The sequence below is a fragment of the Muntiacus reevesi genome, chromosome 9, assembly GCF_963930625.1.
Source record: "Muntiacus reevesi chromosome 9, mMunRee1.1, whole genome shotgun sequence".
Classification (NCBI taxonomy): domain Eukaryota; kingdom Metazoa; phylum Chordata; class Mammalia; order Artiodactyla; family Cervidae; genus Muntiacus; species Muntiacus reevesi.
In genome coordinates this window covers 7,644,603-7,667,300 of record NC_089257.1, presented here as the reverse complement: position 1 = coordinate 7,667,300, position 22,698 = coordinate 7,644,603, and the positions used below count along the sequence as shown (strand labels likewise).

The 22,698-nt window shown below is 37.2% G+C and overlaps 1 protein-coding gene and 2 pseudogenes across 1 annotated transcript; 2 read left to right on the top strand and 1 right to left on the bottom strand.

The window, feature by feature from the left end:
* Positions 1 to 1,291: 1,291 nt before the first annotated feature.
* On the bottom strand, positions 1,292 to 2,219 carry LOC136175441 (olfactory receptor 4C6-like; annotated as a pseudogene).
* Positions 2,220 to 12,411: 10,192 nt separating this feature from the next.
* On the top strand, positions 12,412 to 13,344 carry LOC136175043 (olfactory receptor 4C16-like). The gene has a single exon (XM_065945354.1). It carries the CDS (start codon positions 12,412 to 12,414, stop codon positions 13,342 to 13,344), a length of 933 nt encoding a protein of 310 aa, XP_065801426.1.
* Positions 13,345 to 13,453: 109 nt separating this feature from the next.
* On the top strand, positions 13,454 to 17,323 carry LOC136175440 (olfactory receptor 4P4-like; annotated as a pseudogene).
* Positions 17,324 to 22,698: the final 5,375 nt, after the last annotated feature.

Genomic DNA, 22,698 nt, shown 5'->3' with positions numbered 1-22,698 from the left:
GGAAGGTCCCCTGGAGAAGGCAACCTGCTCTGGTGTTCTAACCTGGGAAATCCCATGGACAGAGGAGCCTGGTGGGCCACAGTCCACGGGGTCACAAAGAGTCGGGCACAGTTTAGTGACTAAGTAGCCAGCAGCAAGCGCAACTTCTCTTTACCATATTTAAAATATTTTATTTGCACTTTTATTTAACTTATTCTATATGTTCATGTTTTATTAAGCTACATATTAATGCCCACAAGTCCTCTTCTGTTTACCCCAGGAAGCTATACAGATATCATTAATGAACACACTGCCTCTCGTTTAGCGGCATGGTATGACATCACTTGACAAGATAACTCTGAATGCCTTTTGAGCATTAAGAATAGACACAGGGATGTTGTGGGGAATGCCGTAATAATCTCAAAAAGAGACTACGATAGTCTGAACCAGGTGAGTAGCAGTGTGTGGTCAGAAAATGTCTGCTATGAATTCAGTTTTAATTTTTGATGGGAGTGTAAAATGGTGCATCCACTTTGGATAATGTTTGAGATGGTTAGCATAAAGTAAACATACACTTAGCATATATTCCAACAATTTTATTTTTAGCCAAATATCCTGGAGAAATAGTATGTTTTCCAAAGCTTTGAACTATTATGTTCTTAAGTGCTTGGTAGATAATAGATAAGAGACTGCACTAATCCTAATATATATTAATAAAGAGAAGGATAGAAAGAAAGAAAGTCACCCAGTCATGTCTGACTCTTTGTGACCCCATGGACTGTAGACTTCCAGGCTCCTCCGTCCATGGAATTTTCCAGGAAAGAGTGCTGGAGTGGGTTGCCATTTCCTTCTACAGGGAATCGTCCCAAGCCAGAGATCGAACCTGCCTCTCCCCCGTTGCAGGCAGATGCTTTACTGTCTGAGCCACCTGGGAAGCCCCAAAGAGAAAGATAAGGTGAAATAAAAATATAAAATTAAATCTTTCTCAGCCATAAAAAGCAATGAGTTACTGATACACACATCATTGATTGATTGCAACAATATTTTGTTCAGTTGAAGTCTTGTTGGATGCATAAGACAAGTGCTCAGGGCTGGTGCATTGGGAAAACCCAGAGGGATGAGGTGGGGAGGGAGGTGGGAAGGGGGATCGGGATGGGGAACACATGTGGATCCATGGCTGATTCATGTCAATGTATGGCAAAAACCCCTACAATATTGTAAAGTAATTAGCCTCCAACTAATAATTTCCCCCACATTTCTGAAAGAACAGAGTTCTCTTTAACGGACACACATAATATTCTGAGCATGACAGTCACTTGCCAATGAAACTCCCCAGTTTCATCCACAGTTTTGTCATGGCACTTTTCACCTCCATAATCCTTGGGGTGTAGATCAAGGGATTTAACATGGGCGTGTTGATGGAATCAGACTCGGCCATCACCTTGTCTATGGGGTAGGTGGCCACAGGTCTAACATACAGAAACAAAGAAGGCACAAAGAGCGTGATGACCACAGTGAGGTGGGAGCCACAGGTGGAGAGGGCTTTACACCACCCTTCAGAGCTGCAGGACTTCAGGGAGCAGAGGGTGACCACATAGGAAGTGATGAGGATGAGGAAGATGGCCACACACATCACCCGGCTGTTGAGGATGACTAAGAGGCCCGGGGTGGGGGTGTCTATGCAGGCCAGTTTCAACAGTGGGAAGAAATCACATATAAAGTGGGCTATTGTATTGGGACCACAGAAGGGTATTTGATACATGACGAGAAGCTGCACTGCGGCATGGAAAAATCCCCCACCCAGGCCCCTCCCAGCAACAGGCAGCACATCCGAGGCCTCATGATGGTCACATGGTGAAGAGGCTTACAGATGGCTACGGAGCGGTCACAGGCCATCACGGTGACGAGGAGGATGCCCACTCCACAGATGAAGTGCTCAGCGAAGAGCTGGGCCATGCAGCCTTCCAGGGAGATGGCAGTGCTCTCAGAGAGGGAGTCCACAGTCAACTTGGGGGCAATGATGGAAGAGTAGGTGACATCCAAAAGGGACAAGGAGGTAAGGAAAAATACATGGGTGATCTCAGACGCTGACTCGTAACCATGGTTACCACAATGAGGAGGTTTCCCAAAACGGTGGACAGGGACATGATTAGAAACACGACAGAGGGTATTTTCCGCAGCTCTGGGTACCGCGTAATGCCCAGAAGAAGGAATTCCGTCACATTGCTTTGATTTCCCATGTGTCAGCTGCTGATATGAGCTCTAGCTATGAGTTAGAAGACCTGAAAAAGCAGCACCTGATTTATAACCAGTGATTATTTGACTTCAAGTCTTTCCAGGATCTCAGGGAACTTATGGGTTTTTTGTTTGTCTGTTGTGTTTTTTGTGTCTTTTTCTTTTTCCATTTATTCATCATCCAGCATTTGGCTCTTAATAACCTGCTAAATAAAGAGCTTAAAAGAGAGCTACTTCATTAATGCTATGTTCTTCTTAGGCTTTTTATTTTTCCTTCTCTTTTAAAACAGTGTTTCCATGTGAAATACATTTCTCCCTTTTACTCTTATTATTGATTGTCAGCATCTACCTTCTCCAGGCACTAGGATAATGCCATACTGACTCTATTTTACAAATGAGAGAACTGATTCTCACAGACTTGAGGCAACATAGCCAAGGTTGTACAGCAAGTGAGCGGTGAAGCCAGAATGTGGACCATATTTTCTGACTCCAGAATCAGTGCCCTCAAACATCAATATTTCTCCTCTGGTCATTGCATTGTGATTTTATCATTTACCAATTATGGTACTAAGTATATTACAATATACCATACAACCCTGCTTTATCTTCAAATAAATATGAAGTAGCTTCTTCTTTCTATGCTCTTCTCAAATGTTATGATGATTCTTCAGTAATTCAGTGCCTTACTTATATATATTAAGTTAATGAAATACATCTAAAACTATAATTTCTGAATAATATATTGCTCATTAATTAAGATCACAAAGCATGATGATCTAGCAAAGACCCAGGTCACAATATAATCCACTCAAACCTGAGTCAGTCCTAGTCATTCCTTTCAGTTTTCTCTGTTCCCTAAGTGGAGTTAAGGATTCTAGAATATAATAGTGACATTCAATAATTAGTTTTTACGCTAATTTTTAGAAATGCCAAAATATATTGAACTTGCAGGCCATGAGGTTAGAGTTTGCCTGGGATAACATCAAAATGACCAAAAGTCAACTCCAGAAGACTTCAAATCTATTCAAAAGCCATTCGAATCTGAGGGCACGCTTCTCTATGGATTTTTATGACCCAGTTGGGGGAAGGAGTTCTCATCACATGTTCCCAGAAGCCTGGGTCACCACAAAATGTTCCTCAGTTCTGGTTCAGATGATCACCCATGTTGAGTTAACTTTACCGCACACCACTGATATTACAGTGGTCTCCCTACATACTCAAATGGGCCAGCATCCCTCTCCAACACCCCACAGCAAGAATGGAAAATTTGGCAACTGTCAGTTCTTCAGTCACATTTCAGTAGCTGGGAACACCAGGCTAATTTCTGTTACAGAATGCCCTGGTGAGAAACAATGCAGAAAGATGATTCTCAAAATATTTGTAGGCACCAGATGTTGTACCAAGAGCATCTGCCACCCTCAGTTCGTTCCAAGAAGAACTTATTATCCTTCCCTGTTAAAGGCCATGCATTTTTAACCTGATCTATCCTATATCCTAACTTTTCTTTCTCCTCTTCCTGCCCAATTCTGGTAGTTATTTTCCAATATCTCATTAGAAGAATTCACAGACACCCCTTCCAATGATCATCATTATATAAAAATCTCCAAACCAAACAAAAAGCAAATTTTTAGAGATAAATGTCATATATTTTAAAGGATTTTCTGTGTGTGTGTGCGTGTTTATGAAGAACCCGGAGATATTGAATGAGGAGATATTGTCTCCGAGTCACTCCTAAAATATTCACCAATATTGAGAGTAAATGTTCTCTTAGTGCTTCCTGGGAGCACAGTGTTAAAGAATCTGCCTGCTTATGAAGGAGAAAGGAGACCTGGTTGTGATCCCTGGGTCAGGAGAACCCCTGAGGTAGGACATGGCAGCTCACTCTAGGATTTTTGCCTGAAGAATTCCATGGACAGAGGAGTCTGGAGGACTGGAGTCCATGGGGGCAGAGTCGGACATGCCTGACAGACTGAGTGCACATATGTGTGTATTAACATAAATCTGAATCCTGTGACTAGGTTGTGGACGCATCACTATGGAGATTGTACGTGGCAGTAAATTATGCTGTCATGTCCCAGAGGGGCAGAGAGGTCACAAATGGCACTAATGTAGGCATTTAGCTCTTCTACCTTTCAAATGCTGAATTTTAAGGTGATAAATAATTTTGGCTGAAGACCAAGCATGAAACTGAAGTTCATAAAGTCCCTATTTAACAATCTTTTGAAAGACACTCAAATATGAGAAATAATTGGCTACACATTGAAGAGGCACCCTTAGGTGCCATGTACGTAGACAAAGAACACTTCACAAAGGGACACCATGTCTTGAACATGAAGACGGCTCTGGGCCCATGCCCTGAGTGACAGGAAGTGGGAGAAGAGTGATATAGGAAGATGTGCTGCGTGAAAGCAGAGAGTTGGCATGAGCTTACAGATGGGGAGAAAGGAAAGGGGCCTTGGTCTCCATCCCTGACTGTGCAGGGTGCTAGAGACAGAGGCACCATTCAAGGTGGCTGATGTAATGTCTTCAGAGAACCTTTTATTATGTTGGGGGAATTGCAGCCTGCTACGGGAGCCATTTTCAGTAGCTTGATAGTAAAATTCAGCTCTAAAGCTTTTTTCCAAGAAACCACTGTTGCTAAAAGAAGTTGTCATTGGAGAGTTGATAAACCAAAGTGTCCATTAGTGTGGATAAAGTTTTGGCACCCAGTGTTCTGGATAATTAAAGCACTGCATCATCCATGGACACCGAGGGACTGCATTGGAAGGGGGCAGTGACCACGGTTTGCCGTAACCTCAGAGAATGCACTTTTCCTGACCTGCTTCATGAGCCAAAGGCAGGAGCTGGAGCCCCAAGGCATCTCTAAGTAAGGCGGATCTAAAGAATATGTCATAGTCCTTGCCTCAGTGTAGCTCATGACTCCAAGCAATTACACTCTAGAGAAACACCTGGCATTTTCATGTAGAAGTCTCTACATCAGGGAGTAAATACATTGGATTAAATTTAATAATGGCTTTTTTTTTTTAGAGCAGTTTTAGGTTCACAGTTTAGTTGAAAGGATCATACAGGTTTCTCATGTACCCCTACCCCTACACATATGTAGTATCTCCCATTATCAACTTCTCCTAGAGTTCATTTGTTCCAAATTTATTACAAATGATGAACTTACATTGACACATATTAACCCAAAGTCCATAGTTTACCTTAGGGTTCTCTCCTGTTGTTTTATGTTTCATGAATTTGGAGAAAAGTATAATGATATGCATCCATCATTATATCAATAGTGTCATAAAGAGTGTTTGCACTGCCTTAAAGATCCTGTACACTTCACCTATTCACCTCCCTCCCACCAACTCATGTTGAATTTCTGATTCTTGTGATAGAATAAAGGTAATCTATCTTTCTGAGTTCTTCACTCAGTGTACGGAATCTGTCATAGGTTAAAGTCCTTGCAGACAGTGCCTGCCATTATATGGTACCAGGTACTGGGTTTACTTAGGACTCAACGTCCTGGAAGTTAATCTATTTATAGAGCTCTTTAACAAATCGATGGGAAAGTAAATATGATACATCTCATCATTTAAACAACAGAATATATTATTCTACTTGGTTAGGGTTTTGAACCCAGGCCATATTCATTTGAACAAAGAACTATGATATCATGCAACACTCTAATAAAGATCTTCATTATAATGCCTCTTCTCCTAAATTTTAAATGTGGTCTTTAACCGAGTTATGTATGCAGGAGTATGGAAATACTTTATTAATATTTTCCATATTGATAGAAACATCATAAACCTCTAATCTAATTGTACAGATCACATAGTTTAATAATATTTAATAAATAAGAATAAGTCTTTCTGCCTCAAAGAAATTTTCTTTCCTTCACAGGACTCTGGTCCACATTAGTGTTGAAAAAATTGTCTTACAAATGATAAGGAAAAAGAGGTTAAGAATTGACATTTGTAAACTTTCATTAAAAGCTATGAACTCAGGTTGTTTTGAGGATTATAATTTTATCCCTGTTCTTAATTGAAGCAACGACAACAAAAGAGAACATACTTTTGTTTAATTCTTTGCTAATCTTGTGAAAGTCTTCGTCTCTGTTCACAAATACTCTATTTGTCTTCTTTTTTGGCACATAACTAGATTAGTTCTCCTTACTCCTTATTGAAATTTATGATATTATTTTGTAAATCTGAATACTGGCACATCCTGAAACCTATCAGTTACACTCCTCGGAAACATATTTTTATGTTCATAATTACTGTTCATAGTAGTCAAATATCTATTGACTGGATATTGAATAAACACATTCTGAAATAATCTCATAATGGAGTGTGATATAGCCATGGAAATGAATTTACAGCTAAATTCAACAACCAAAATGAAATACAGTAGTGCTGGATGAAAAAAATAAAAGCAATTCCAAGAATTCTGCATATAGGATGTTAAGTTCTATAAAATGCAAAGCCAGGGAAAATATATATAGATAAAAATATTTTATTTTTAGGACAAAATTAAAATATTTGTTACTTTTAAGAAGAGGTGGACAGCAGATAGGGAAGTGTTTAAAATGTTTAATTATGGGTAATATTTTAGTTCTTGAGATGGTAGTAAGTTTACTAGAATTCATTTTATTATTTACATAAATTCCAAAAAGCAGTATGGAGTAAGAAATGGCAACCCACTCTAGTATTCTTGCTTGGAAAATTCTGTGGACAGAAGAGTCTGGCAGGCTACAGTCCACAGAGGTTGCAAAGAATCAGACATGTCTGAGTAGACACACCTGAGCAAGTGTACATGCACAAAAAAGCAATAATATAAAATGAATAAATGAAAGATGGTAAAATTTTTTGGAAATGGGTGAATTCTACAGCTGAAAATTTATTATAAAAATGGGTATCTTCTATTGGTTGGATCTGCTTCCTTTTTTGTTGACTTCATTTTTAATTACGCTGTCTCCATTATGGTAAAATTAGGCAGGATATCCCAGTCTACAATTTTGGCAATTCTATTAGGAAAAAAAAGTGACTTTTCTCAATAGTGAAGAAAAATTATTTTAATAAGATGTTTTCCTTAATAAGTGTCTCTTTATTAGTTATCAAAACAAATGGAAATGAATTAGAAAAAGATAAGATTTCTGCTCAGTGTTCATATACATTTTAATCCTCAGACTACTTGTTGCAAATCTGTGGTTTCTTGGTGAAGGAAAGCTCTAGCACACAAAATAAAATCTTGTTTCAAGCACCCTGGTGCCTTCCCTAGATTGTAATTACAGGTAGTTTACAAGGGATAGCGAATAAGAACAAAGGGGCCCCCTAGAGCACTGGGTGGAGCAGAGTAGCTCCTTTGTGAGTCGCTGTTTTTGTTTTGTTTTGTTTCAACTAAAGTCAGTGTTGTTTCCTTCCTCTCCTCTATCCCTGCCATCCATTTGAACTTTCTTCTTTTTCTCTGGTAACTTTGGTCAGCCCGAGGCACCTAATGCCTTCAAACCCTTTTCCATACTTGGTTCCTGAGTATAAGGAGGGTAATTTCTATTGGCTAAGTGGACAAACCAAAAGTTAAACCTATTACAACATTGGGGATGTTTGTCATGAACAAAGGAAGGGAAACTTTAGGGAATACTACTCTCTGTGATGCTAATACCTAACGTCATTATGTCTTAAAATATTCCCTTTAGAATGCAGAAGGGTTTATTTTTTCTCAGCATTCCATGAGAAAGCTGTTTTGAAAAAAGGATGAAAAGCTTTGACACTAATTTAGAGGGTTCTAACAGGTAAGAGATTACTTACTTGATTGCACTGAGAAAGGCATCATGCAGAATAATTTAACAAATTTAAACAATGTATTTCCATATGGCTTTTTCCCTTGAAGAAGGAAATAGAAACTAATACAGGTAATAACTGTGACATAAACTTCTTGGAGAATGCCAGCCACTCCACATCCAAGAGACAGCTTTAAATAGAATGCTGTATATCACAGATTAAAAGTATTACTCTTTGCATGTTTCTAAAATGATATTTTAAGAATATAACTTGTAGTTGATATGCATCTGGATTTATTTTGAAACAGCGAATAACTATACCTGATGGAAGATTCAGAGGAAACATAACAAAATGAAAGTTAATAATTGCATAATGAAGGTGAAGGGTAATGTGCCATATATGTGGGGGGAAATTTCCATCTTTCTCTAATTTAGGCTTTTGAGGGATAAAGAACCTTGGGTAGATCTGTTCACCTTCCCACAGAGAAAGGTACATTTTTCATAGAAATTAAATGAATATAGAGATTTTCCTAAAGATAGAGGTGAAAGAGAAACAAATCAGAGAGGGTGGTATAGTTTAAGAGAGTCCCAAGGAAACCAAAGTTTTCACTGTGGCTTCTGCAATAAAACAGATTTGTCAGGTAGAAGGGCTTCTCTGGGGGCTCAGACGGTAAAGAATCTGCCTGCAATGTGGGAGGCGGAGGTTCGATTCCTGGTTTGGGAAGACCCCTTGGAGGAGGGCATGGCAACTTACTTCAATTTCCTGTCTGGAGAATCCCGTGGACAGAGGAGGCTGGCGGGCTGCAGTCCACGGGGTCGCAAAGAGTCGGACACAACTGAACGATTAAGCACACACAACCCTGTCAGGTAGAAGGATCAACATGACACCTTGTGTTTCACTCTCTTTTGTTCATCACGTTTTCTGTGTGATTTTCTTTCAGCTCATCTCTTTTAGCGCCCAGCTCAAAATGCTATCTCTTTATTAATGTTTCGGGAAATTTAGCTGTTCTAAAATTGACCAAACTTGTTTGAAGAGTTAAAGTACAGTAGTTAGTAGAAGATAATGCTGTTTTATCAGTGCAGTTTTGTCACTCGATTATTACAATTCATTTTTGTGTCAGATACCTTTGAGGATCTGATTTAAGATGTCAACACTCCTGGGAAAAGTCAACATATGGTCATACAGAAAAACATATAGAAAAATACTCATTGATGCTAGAAGGATAGGAAGAATATCAAGGCTGTCCTTGCATTCTTGAAGGGTCAAGGATTCATGTAAAAAGTGTAGAAAACTCACAATGATCATCTTAGGCATGCCAAAGTCCTAAAATCTTACATGGCCAAATGGTCCTGTTCTGAGTACAACATGTTTTACTCTGGGTTGTGGAGCTGATTAAATTATTTAAAATTTATTCCATTTTGTTTTTTCAAATATATAAGTTGGAAGCACATTTATCTGTTTACCATACCATACATACTATACAGATGGCAACAGTAAATTAATAATATGAATGTGTTTTTAATCAGAATAGTACTAAAACAATCAGATGATTATTACAAGAAGTAACTAAGAAGGTTCACTTAAAAACACTTGTTAAGCATGTACAACAGCATCGAAATATGTATATTATCTATAGTGAAACATATCACCAGACCAGGTTGGATGCATGAGACAAGTGCTCGGGCCTAGTGCACTGGGAAGACTCAGAAGGATTGGGTAGAGAGGGAAGTGGGAGGGGGGATCGGGATGGGGAATACATTTAAATCCATGGCTGATCCACGTCAGTGTATGACAAAACCCACTACAATATTGTAAAGCAATTAGCCTCCAACTAATAAAAATAAATTAAAAAATTAAAAAAAAAACTTATTAAGCATGTACATTGTGCAAGGCATCAGGTTTGGATTTGGGGACAGCAAAATCCTGAAGGCTTCAAAAACTCTACATCTATGAAAGAAGCTAAAGGAAGCTCAGACAATTTTGATTTTAAGTATAATATGTGATAGTATAAGATAAGCTGTAAAAGAAACTCTTAGAGAACTGGAGAATTTCCTTCATCTCAAAGCGATTGCTGATGGCTTTCAGAAGAGATTATTTTTCTTTTTTTAATTAGTTTATTTTTTTAATTGAAGGATAATTGCTTTACAAAATTGTGTTGTTTTCTGTCAAACCTCAACATGAATCAGCCATAGGTGCTCTTGGGAGTTGGGTCCTGAGTTTCGAGACAGCATAACTAGAAATAAAATTACAATTAAGGAAGGAAGGAGACTACTGAATACACTATTGAGTGAATATTTGATAAAAACTCACAATTATTTGCAAGTTAATGATTAATCATGTGTATTTATGGGCTTCCCTGGTGGCTCAGATGGTAAAGAATCTGCCTGCAAGGCAGGAGACCCGGGTTTGATCATTAGGTTGGGAAGATCCTCCAGAGAAGGGTATGACAACCCACTGCAGTATTCTTGACTGGAAAATTCCATGGACAGAGGCGCCCGTCCATGGACTTGCAAAGCGTCAACCATGACTGAGTGACTAACACACACACACATGTATTTATAATGCTAAAAAGCACATGTATTTATGATTCTTAATTTATCTTACAAGTGTATGTCCTAATGTATAAATAAAATTGTTCTAGAAATAGACAATTTAAAGAGATTGATAAGATACAAAACAAAAGCCATACACTCAAAAGAGTGGCCACAATCACAGGCCATATTTTCAAGTACAAATCCTTCATGATGGATCACTCATCCAGATGCATAAGGAAAGGATGAGTTTATTGCACTGACCGAAATCCCAAGACACAGTTCCTTGACCATTTAAGATCTTTGTCAAAGATTGCACGGTCTAAAGAGACTATTTTCTAAAATACCAGAAATATTAAATAGCTTTGACATTTTACAGCAGGGATTTTTATTTGCAGGAAGATAATATGTGATTCAACTACTTTGAGGAGAAGAAAATCTATTGAGGGGGAGAAAAGCAATAAACAGGAATCATTGTCTGTTTGGTTCGTAAGTTTGTGTTTTGCTGGCTCACAGTTTTCACGATGATGCGCTGAAGATACGGGTGGGACTGAGGAAGGATACAGTGGGGGACGTTTTCCAAATTATATTTAAATCTGTCACACTCAGTTTATATATTTGCCTGCAAATGGTGTTCTTTTCAGCATCATATTAACAATAAAAACCTAGAGGAAAGATTCTGTTCTATGAAGTGAAGTCAGTGATAATATTTCTTTCCACACATGAAAAAATACTAACTTTTCATTGAAGGAAATGACGTTTCAAAGTTGAATAATCATTGATTTTGCAAAGACAGAAAGCAATTTGAATACAGGCAGTTACTGACTATCTGCTGCTCCTCTTGACTAAAATTATATGTTCCTCTCTCTCTTCTGAATATTTGTTCTATTACAATAATGTGGAGATTCCGGGTACCCAGATAAACCAAATTATACTGGGGATTACAACCATGATTAGACCCGAAGAGAACTACCTGCTGACATCTCTTCAAAGGACCTCAGTTCTAAAATGCTTAAGCAAAGCTCTTAAAGCTTAAACATATAAACTATTGAGTGAACACCCCTTGTATTTACAAGTAAGTTCTGGAACTTTGCATGTTTTGAAGGGTGTTTCCAGAAATGAGAAAAAAGAAAAGAGGGATTGCAAATATTTGTGATATTATCAACCATTGAAGAACATTCACTTCTCTCCATTAGTGTATGTCAAGTAGTGAATATCATAAAGTTGTTTCAAAATAAGGACGTTATAATTGAAAGTGCTTTATTTTTCTCTTTTCAGGCTGCCACATATGGAAGGGAATGCACAGTGAAGTGGATCATATTATAGACATTTCTATAAGTAAGTATAAAAAGCATTATATGTATATATATATATATATATATGTATATATATACCATTGATATATGGAGACATATTTAGGGTATGGGAGTGTGCTGTTATTTTTGCATTTACGTTATGAACTTCCATAAGCAGTAAAATATATCCAAAATGCCAGCTGATACACTCTCCAAACATGCTTCCTCCCCCCACCCCAATTAAATGAACATGGAAAGTAATTAAGTTAGTAAAATGGAACTGTATTTCTTAACTTAATATTCATTGAGCAAAATTAATGAGAATCATGTAAAATTAACAAACAGTTGCATTTGAAGAGTGCTACAGAAAATTCTACTTTTCACAATCTTATATGGGACTCATAATGACCCCGTGAATTTGTCATTGCAAATTAAGTGTTGAGGTGACTTGTTAAGAAACCACAACTAAACTGTCTATGATGAGGAATATTTATCTCACTTAAAATATTCCTAAAAATCACACATCACATCACAAATTAATTCTTTTCTATTTATTGCAGATTAAGCATTTAGCACTCACACCTTCCCCTCACTGATGAAATCATGCAACTGAATAATAACGTGACTGAGTTTATTCTGCTTGGGTTGACACAAGATCCTGTTAGGAAGAAAATAGTGTTTGCCACTTTCTTGATTTTCTATTTGGGGACCTTGTTGGGGAACTTTCTGATTATTGTTACCATCAAGACCAGCAGGGCACTTGGGAGTCCAGTGTATTTCTTCCTTTTCCATTTATCCTTATCTGATGCCTGCTTCTCTACATGCATAGCTCCTAGGATGATTGCTGATGCCCTTTTGAAGAATGCCACTATCTCATTCAGTGAGTGCATGATCCAAGTCTTTACATTCCATTTCTTTGGCTGCCTGGAGATCTTCATCCTTGTCCTCATGGCTGTTGACTGCTATGTGGCCATCTCTAAGCCTCTACACTACACGACCATCATGACTCATCGAGTCTGTGGTGTGCTAATATCCCTGGCCTGGTTGGGGTCCTGCGTGCATTCGTCAGCTCAGATTTTTCTAGTCTTGAGTCTGCCTTTCTGCGGTCCCAATGTAATTGATCACTACTTCTGTGACTTGCAGCCTTTGTTGAAACTTGCCTGTACAGACACCTATGTAACCAACTTCCTCTTGGTGTCCAACAGCGGGGCCATCTGTACAGTGAGTTTTCTCATGCTGGTGTTATCCTATGTGATCATCTTGCACTGTCTGAGAAACCACAGCGCTGAAGGGAGGAAAAAAGCCCTCTCCACCTGCATCTCCCACATCATCGTGGTCATCTTGTTCTTTGGTCCTTGCATATTTATATACACTCGCCCGGCTACCACCTTCTCCATGGATAAGATGATAGCTGTGTTTTATACAATTGGGACACCTTTGATCAACCCTCTGATTTATACTCTCAGGAATGCAGAAGTGAAAAATGCCATGTGGAAGTTATGGAGCAAGAAGTTGGTCTCAGATGACAAAAGATGAATGGAAGTTTCAAAGTTTTCTTCAGAGTTTGGATTGATCTTAAAGAAGCCCATAGACAATAATATCCTCTTATTTTGGAGTTAATATAACCCTAACTCAGAGCGTGAAGATGACTTCCTTTAATAAAATAGGCAATGTGACCACACGTGCTAGTTAGCATTGAGTCAAATATTTGTAGAAGCGGCAGCATCAGATAAACACAGTCATATAAGATCATGGTCTTAGCTATTCACTGCTGTCTCTGCCTCTCTTGTCTGTCTAATATCACTGTGGTTTTGATCTACTCTTTTCCTCCCTTGTGTTGACTTCTGGATTCCTCTGTTTAACATTACACTCTATGCTTTTATCTACAGCCTGACATATTTTTGTCTCAAAGAGTTTATTTCTTAGATACTGTGATCAACTGTCTGATCATGGACCTTCAACTTGGTTGTTCTTACTAACTTCTGCAAAAATCATGAGGCTCAAATAATAAGAGTATGTACATATTATAAAGACAAAATATTTAATCTAGGAAAGCTGTCTTCTTTTTCTGTTGTTACAGTTAAAATCTTTTTTTTTTTTTTTTTTTGTATATTTGCCTAAATGTTCTAGAAAAGTGACAGAACATTATGAGAAAATTCACCCTTTTGTAGTATTTTTTCCTAAGGGAGTTTCTGACTGTTGGGGTTTACCTCATATTAACATTCTGTGTGTTAAAGCAACAACAAAAGCTTTTTGCTATTAAAATTATTCCATTTTGAGGGATCTATTAAGTTTTCTCTTGAATCATACCAATTATAACAGTATGTTTAAATATTAGTTTATTATGATTATAGCATAAAAGCTGAAAATTAAGGAAGATGTATTTATGGAGCTTTAAGGAAATCTGGTGCACTGGGAAGACCCGGAGGGATGGGATGGGGAGGGAGGTGGGAGGGGGTTCACGACGGGGAACACATGTAAATCCATGGCTGATTCATGTCAATGTATGGCAAAAACCACTACAATATTGTAAAGTAATTAGCCCCCAACTAATAAAAATAAATGGAAGAAAAAAAGAAAAGTGTACATGTAGTCAATGATAGAGAATTTATAAATAAGTGTTAATTGAATAAAGAGCATTCTAATCCAGGGGAGGGTATTTACGCTTTGAAACATAGTTATACCACATATATGAATTGTTTTAGTGAGTTTTAAAACAATATAGAAAGTAGAGTAACTTAAGAAAGACTAAGATATTTGGATGAAAATTAAATGTATCCAGTGGAGATAGATACCATCTTTCACCATTCATTACCACTGAAGTCTCTAATTACATGGCCATTAAGAAATTTTATGATTTGTCTGATTTCTTATTTGCATTTTCATCCATACAGAAAATTCAATACGAGTATTTTTGTTTATTTGGAGCTTCTATTTCTATTTACAAGTTAATAATTTTATTATGAGCACAAAATGTGTTTTACTTTCATTGTACCCAGAAGTTTATATTCTCTATCTTGAGAAAAATATCAGTGTGGAAATGGAAACTTGTGAATTCTTAATGAGCTCTAGACCCTTTCTATACATATCCTTTTTTTTTTTAGAATCTGAGAATTTCAAGGATTAATCCTTCAGTTTTTATTAATCACATCTGCTACAGTAAATAAGTCATCTGTGCTATGACACAGATGCTAGCTAGTTTGGTGTTGCAGAATTCTCTTAGCTTTTGCTTGTCAATAAAGCTTTTGATTTCTCTGTCAAATCTAAGATCCTTGCTGGGCAAAGTAATGTTGTTTGTAGAATTTTCTCTTTCATCACTTTAAATAGATCTTATCACTCCCTTCTGGCCTGCAGAGTTTCTGCTGAAAAATCAGCTGATAGCCTTATGGGGGTTTCTTGTACACTGTTTTTTTGCTTTTCCCTTTCAGTTTTAATATTTTTTCTTTGTGTTTGCTTTTTATTACTTTGACTAATATTTTTTTGGTGTGTTTCTCCTACGGTTTATCCTGTCTGGGAGGAACTGTCAGAGCTTCCTAGACTTGAGTGGCCATTTCCTTTCCCACATTAAAGAAGTTTTCAAGTATCATCTTTTCAAATATCTTCCAGGCTCTTTCTTTTTTCCTTCTTCTTCCTGAGACCCCTAAAATTTGAATGCTAGTGCGTTTACTGTTATCTCAGAGTTCTCTGAGATTGTCTTCAATTTTTTTTTCATTTTGTGTTTATCCTGCTCCTCAGTAGTCATTTCCACCATTCTATCTTCCAGCTCAGTTATTCCTTTTTTAAGCCTCAGTTATTTTGCTATTGATTCTTTTCATCTCAGTTATTGTGCCATTCATCTCCACGTTTTCCTTAGTCCTTCTATGTTTTTATTGAACATTTCTTGTATTTTCTCAATCTTTGTTTGCACTCTGTTGTTTTTTTTTAAATAATTTTGGATCATTTTTACTGTCATTACTCTAAATTTTTTTCTCATGTAGTTTAAAAAATATAAGAATATATTTTCTCTTCATATATTTGGTTTTGCAGGTTTTTACCTTGCTTCTTTGTCTGTAATATTTTTTTTTTCCTTGCCTTTTTTTTTTTTTCCACCTTTTTTTGATTGGGACTGTGTTCCTGTCTTACTGATTATTTGGCCCAAGGTTTCCAGCACTGGGGTTTGCAGAGAGTTGGGTAGAGCCAGGTCTTGGTGTTGAAATGTGGACCTCCGGGAGACCTCACTCGAGTTAATATTCTCCAGTCACTCAGAGGTTCCTCCCATCTGCTTGGGTGTCGACATCCCCACCACTGTCATCTAGGCTCCCTACGGTGGGGAGATGCAGACTCTGCATTCTCCTTGGATCCACCTCAATAAGTCGATTACCTTTTGCTATTGTTCTCACTGTATGTCTTCTCTAATAAACTTTATGTGCGGGTGAGATGTGTGTATTCCGTATACTGCGGTACCCTTAGCAGCAGTTATAGTGTTTGTATCATTTGGAAACATCAATATATATTTATTGACTAGATGAGTGAATTTAGAAATACATAAATAAGTTGAAAAAGTTGCGTGTTTCAGGGATACTAACTTGCCCTTCTAAACGATCAAACCCACAGAAGCAAAGGGACATGAAAATGTCACAGAATTTACCCTCCTGGGGCTCTTTACTGATGAGAATGCGGAAGTTGCCGGCTTTGTGCTGTTTTTACTTTGCTGTATTGCGATCCTTTCAGGGAATCTGCTCATTCTTCTCACCATCAGGGGCAGGTGCCTCGGTGAACAGCCCACATACTTTTCCTCAGCTATTTTTCCTTGATGGGGGTCTGCTCCACCTCCACGGTGGCACCCAAATTGATCACTGACTTGCTGGCCCAGCAGAAGGCCATCCCCTACACCAGCTGCATGGCCCAGATGTTCTGTGCCCACTTCTTTGGAGCCACTGAGCTCTTCATCTTGGTGGCCATGGCCTATGACCGCTATGCCGCCATCTGCAGAGCTCTTCACTGCATGGTCCTCATGAACAGACAGGTGTGCTCTGTCCTTGTGATGGCTTCTGCTGTGGGAGCCTTTAGCCATTCTCATGCAAGTGTTATCACTGGACTTCCTTCCTGTGGCCCCAATCAAATAGACCACTATTTCTGAGATGCATTCCCTTTGCTGAAGCTGGCCTGCACGGACACTAGACTGCGGGTGACTGCAATCATTACCACCACAGGGGGTTGTCCATTTTGACCTTTGTTGCCTTGGTGATTTCTTACATCATCATCCTGGCCACCCTGAGGACTGGCTCATCAGAGGCCCCACAAAGCCCTCCCCACCTGTGGTTCACACATCACTGTGGTCTTCAAGTTCTTCTTGCCCCTCATCTTCACCTATGTCCCCACGGCTGATTCTGTTAGGAACGACAAGGCCTTTGCCCTGTTTTACACCATGATTGCCCCCATGTTCAACCCTCTCATCTCCACCCTGAGAAACGCAGACACGAAAAATGCCATGAGGAAAGTGTGGGGCCGAGATAAACACTCTGCAGGAGAGTGAGCATCTGGCTGTCCTGCCCTGGGCCAGATGTATTTTATCCACACAATGGTTGATGTTGACAAGTGCAACAGATACGGAAGGAGCGTGTGCTGTCATTCAGATCTGCAACCCTGAAGAGTGAAGCCCCCTCAGCCACCCTCCCTCTGTCACTTGACTGAGACTGCCCACAAGGGGAGTGGATCAGATGCCCTTTGGGTCTGTTCCAGCTCTGACATTCGGGAACGTTCTGTCCTTTGTATTCCCTGACATGACGTGTGTATTTCAGAACTTTTTTCAGGGAAAGTTGTGAGGACAGCATGATTGGCTTTTCTGACCTCTTTCAGGAAACAGATAATCTTGGGTGAGACAGCTCTCATAGAGCTTTCTTAAAACACTTCCTTTTTTTTTTTTTTTTTTTTTTGAGGTTTCCACTGCAGTAATTTCAAAAAAGCAATGCCAAAGGTTTTACAAGTGTTGTATAATTTTTTTACATTAACAAATCCTGCATCTAAAACAATGTATTGAATATAATTATCCTACTTATACTACACTTACAGAAATTGTAAGTAAAACTTAGTACCTTATTGCAGGTAATTAAAAGTCTTGAAAAATGAGCAATTCTTCTCATTTTAATAAATGCATTTCTATGACCATATTTATCACTTTATTTAAACAACCTTCATGAGTATATAAAACTGATGTTTCTTCTAAATGTCCAACATGGAATATCTCCCATTCTGTGAAATGTTATGAGCTTAAGAAGTATATAGCTGAAGAAATGGATGCTCCTGGGATGCATTTTGTTAGTCCTCACTCTCATCATGCTAATAATGTATTTTGATGGTGTCTTCCATTAGTCAAACTAGGTAAATCTGTCTTATTTTCCCTCCATCAGGTTTTCATTCTATGGAGAAATAAAAGTGATTAGACTAACAAACATGTATAGCCAGCTGACAAGTAGGGCTTAAACTAAAATCTTTTTTGGTACATTCAGGTGTTTCCTTAATTTAGACAAGAATCTTGGATCTTCAGGAATTTTGAAGAAAATTCTTAAGTCAGGATTCTGATCTCAGACATCTCTTAAATGTCTAGGTGACCTAGTGAAGTCGCTTGGTCGTGTCCGACTCTTTGTGACCCGGGTTGCATGCCCTCCTCCAGAGGATCTTCTCAGCTCAGGGACTGAACTCAGATCTCCCGCATTGCAGGTGGATTCTTAACCGTTTGAGCCACCAGCTACACAGTAGGACCTTGATTGTCCACGCGTTTGATTCTTGGAATGCACAGGACTGGTTCTCTTTGTCCTATCTCATCTCAGGTTTTCCTGAAAGCTACTTTAGTTTCCCTCCCAGCCTTCAGAAAACTGGATGAAGACAGAGCAGAGTTTTCTGAAATGCCTTGTCTACAGCATGTGAGCCGCCAAGTGAATACTCTCTGAGGCAAGATAAGATAAATTTGGAAAGCAAACAGCCAGAGGAACAGGGACATTACCCTGGACAGTGGCTTGACAGTCTTTGCTTTGGGTATGTTTACAAACACCTTTGGGAATATAATTACTTAGAGCTTTCAAAGACATTCATTTTTGCTTAGTTACTGTAGTTTATATTCTGTCCTTCCCAACCAAATTTTCTTCAGGCATAGGTATAAAGAGATGGTACCCAGGACCTAACTGTGATTTCCTGAGGGATAAAGACACACTTCTTTCATTAATGATAATTTTAGTGAATATTTTAATCCTGCTTCCCTTGTAAACTTGTGAAAAATTTAAGATGTATTGATTTTCCAAAATATTTTACAGATATGTTTGAATTACTGGTTTTTATTCTCTGTATTTAACTTCAGATTTTTTATACAAGGAACAAATTGACAGAGTAAGTATCTGGGGGAGGAATTTTCTAGATGCATCCTAGAACTCACCTGACAGCCACTCAGGTCTGATGTCTGTGGCACTGGTTTGGGTACTGTCCCACAGCCATGTGCTAGCTTGATTCAATGCTGTAGGTTTGTTTGATATAGTTTCTTACTAAAAGCTATTACTTCTCTTGTAATGTGATAATTTAATTACTATACTAATGTCACAGCATATTTAATTATAATCATGTATCATTTAAAAGGAAAATTCTGTTTAATAACAGAATTAAAGCATTCTCGAGTTGGCAATGCATTTCATTGCGCCTCATCATTACGTGTGTGCATTTTCCCTTGTTACTTTTAAGATAAGACCAAATTTCAGCTTGAATATCCATAAGTATGAGTAATTCTACATTTAAAGCATCTGCCATTTTAACATAGACTAGTTTCATCTAGATCAATAAAAAGAAATTTGTAACATGCAATGTTTTAATAAAACAAGAGAAAATTTAAGTATATTCTGGGGAATATAAGTTAAATATGAGAGGGCCTGTTCTTATGTTGACAGCATAATGAACAGCAAAGATATTTTCAAAATGAAGAAATATGGTAATTTTGGAGAATTTTTTTCGTGATGCCAGGAAAATCAGACAATTAATATGGGTTAAAATTGCCTTAAAATAACCAACCAAAATTTCAAAAATAATTGAAAGTTTTTCATCGCCATATTGTTGAAATTGATACTTATGTGATTGCACTTGTTAAAATTATGTGGGATTTTTTCTTTTTGTTAAACTTTTATGTAGGCGTGACAGTTTCTTTGACAGCTAAACGACTTATTCAAACAAAAATGAGTGTTAAAAAGAAGTGTGTTATGAACATATATATCACTGGGTATTTTATATTCTTCATCAAATTTCTGAATTATGTAATAATATCTTAATTCTAAGATACATGCGACGAGACTTTCAAACATGTTAAACCATTAGCCTGAGAATCACACTGGTTAGTTAATTTAGCACTCCTCAACTTTCCCAGAACTTTGCTATTGTTACTTGAACCATCTGTTTACTGGTTGCCTGGTATTCTTTATTTCATCCATTGTGTCTTCAGATTTTGTATAGATTTCCTTACTAAGTCATGTTCAAAATGTTGTTTTATGACAATATTTTCTCCTCACCTGACTTTTCACATTTCCTTTTATCTCTGTTAACACCATTCATTACATTATAACAGCTCAGAATGTAGGATGTTGTTTTAATCTATTATTGATTAAATGTGTTTCTTTTAAATACATAATATTTTTTACAAGCTCAAATGCTCAGAAAGACACACTGGATGTTCATTAACCTGGTATTTGCATGTTGCTTTCTGCTCAGATGAGGATTCTGAATTGAGATTTCATTATTTTCATTGCTGCCCTTTGTGATACTTTCTTCCCCATTCATCTCAACTCCTGTTTAACCTCAGATTAAAAAAGAGTCAGGGTTTTGTCTGTTCTCATTTTAGTGAATTACTTTCCAATTCTTAGGAATTATTTTGACTCTATCTAGGTCTCTTCTAAAGTCAGAGATTCAGGTTAATGAAGTTATCTCTCTCTAATTTATTTATTTATTTTTGTCTACTTATATAATACATTTCTTTAAATCAATTTTATATAAATGCTTTTATTTGACATATCAATGTTATTCCACCTCACAAACAAAAAAATCTATGTATCAATTGCAATTATGTAGAAGACATTATTCTACAATGTCTGCAACCCCTCAAAAAAAGCCTTTTAAAATGCACTGCAACTCCTTCAAAAAAACCTTTTAAATACTTTGAATTAATGCTAATTGATGAACACTGTGTGACTGATACTTTGTTCTGGTAGTTACAGAAAAACAGGTTGGAAGCTTTATAGTGAGAGTGAAAACAAAGTAGGATAATGAGAAAATTTAACCTCTGTGATATTGCAGTTTAGAATAATAGTTTAAAATAGAAATGGTGTCATACAGGTCATTTAAAATGCTATCTGTTAACTATTTGCCATCTAAAATCATCATCGAGGCTATAAATACCATTAATAATAATTTTGTGAAGCCCTCGACTCGACAGTTTTTAAATATGAAAATCATGCACTTGCTATAAAAACATTCATTCTCTGTTTGCTTTTTGTCTTTTAAATAGACATTTGGGGGCCTGGATATGACTGTCAAACACTGAAAGTGTGCTAGCTTTTGCAAACCCACTGTGGACCAAAAATTCCTCATCAGTGTTTAAATTGCATCTAGAAGTGAACGTGTTCTATCTTGCACATATTTTACACTGATTAAATAGTGTCTTAAGATTATCCCTTAGTTACAAAAGATGAAAATCTATAAACATTTCATTAATTCTTTACTGCAACACATGCCACTGAGGGATAACTGGACCAAAAGTTGCTATATCATCTTTTTTATTAACAGTTGATTTTTTTTGTATGAAGTTTCCAGCAACAAACACTTGAGCAACTTCACAACATTTATTGTTCTTTACCAATATCCAAAACAAACTTCAATATCAGTATGTATCTTTTAATTGTCTTAACACATGAAATATATATATGAGAAATAAATTAATTTGTAGATTTTTGCAATTTAAATCATAGTGTATAAATAAAATATAAATTATAATGTAAATCTTAATGTATATTTCTCAAAAATTCTTTGCCTTTTGATGTACAGCAATCACATTGATATACCATGACCCATTAACTACATTTGATCACAGAGTATGTGTACACGCTGACTGGTGTCCAACTCTTTGAGACGCTATGGGCTGTTGCCTTCCAGGCTCCTCTGTCCATGGGATTTTCCAGCAAGAATACTGGAGTGGCTGCCATTCCCTCTTCTAGGGGATCTTCCCGACCCAGTGATCAAACCAGTGTCTCCTGCTTTGAGGCAGATTCTTTACCACTTGAGCCATCACAGAAACCTTAGGATGCCTTATTTAAGTTAATGTTCAGCAGTTCAAGCTGGGATTTTAAATAAATTTGTGTTTCTTTGGGATTCATCCCAGATAATTCAGGGAATTTTGTTAGATAATTTTAAAAGAAGGAAAGTTGCCTTCATGTATGGCCACAAGAATTGGCAAAAAACCCTACAATATTGTAAAGTAATTAGCCTCCAACTAATAAGAATAAATGGAAAAAGGATAAAAAAAATGAACTGAAAAATATACAAAAGAATATTTTCTTGCCTTGGGACAATTAGTCCTCTTTGTTTTGTAAAATATTTTATTAACAACAATTAACATTTTTGTTTTCAAAATAGTGCTTAAACATTTAAAACCTTTACAAGTAATTGAGTAAATCAAAATCATTTTCATTATAAATTGTTTTGCAATAGATTTATAAAGTAAGTTAGATTAAACACATTTACTAAATCTATAATTAATATTAAGGTTTTATTCGTGCAAATGTATTTTTGGTAAATTTTATACTATTGTGCTCATATTCGCCCAAGCATATGTCTTCTTTTTCTCAGAAACATAAGTCATTTGTGTATAACCTACACTAAACTCAA

What these genes read in the sequence shown, in the direction of transcription:
- LOC136175043 (XM_065945354.1), top strand. Translation starts at nt 12,412, where the DNA reads ATGCAACTGAATAATAACGTGACTGAGTTTATTCTGCTTGGGTTGACA.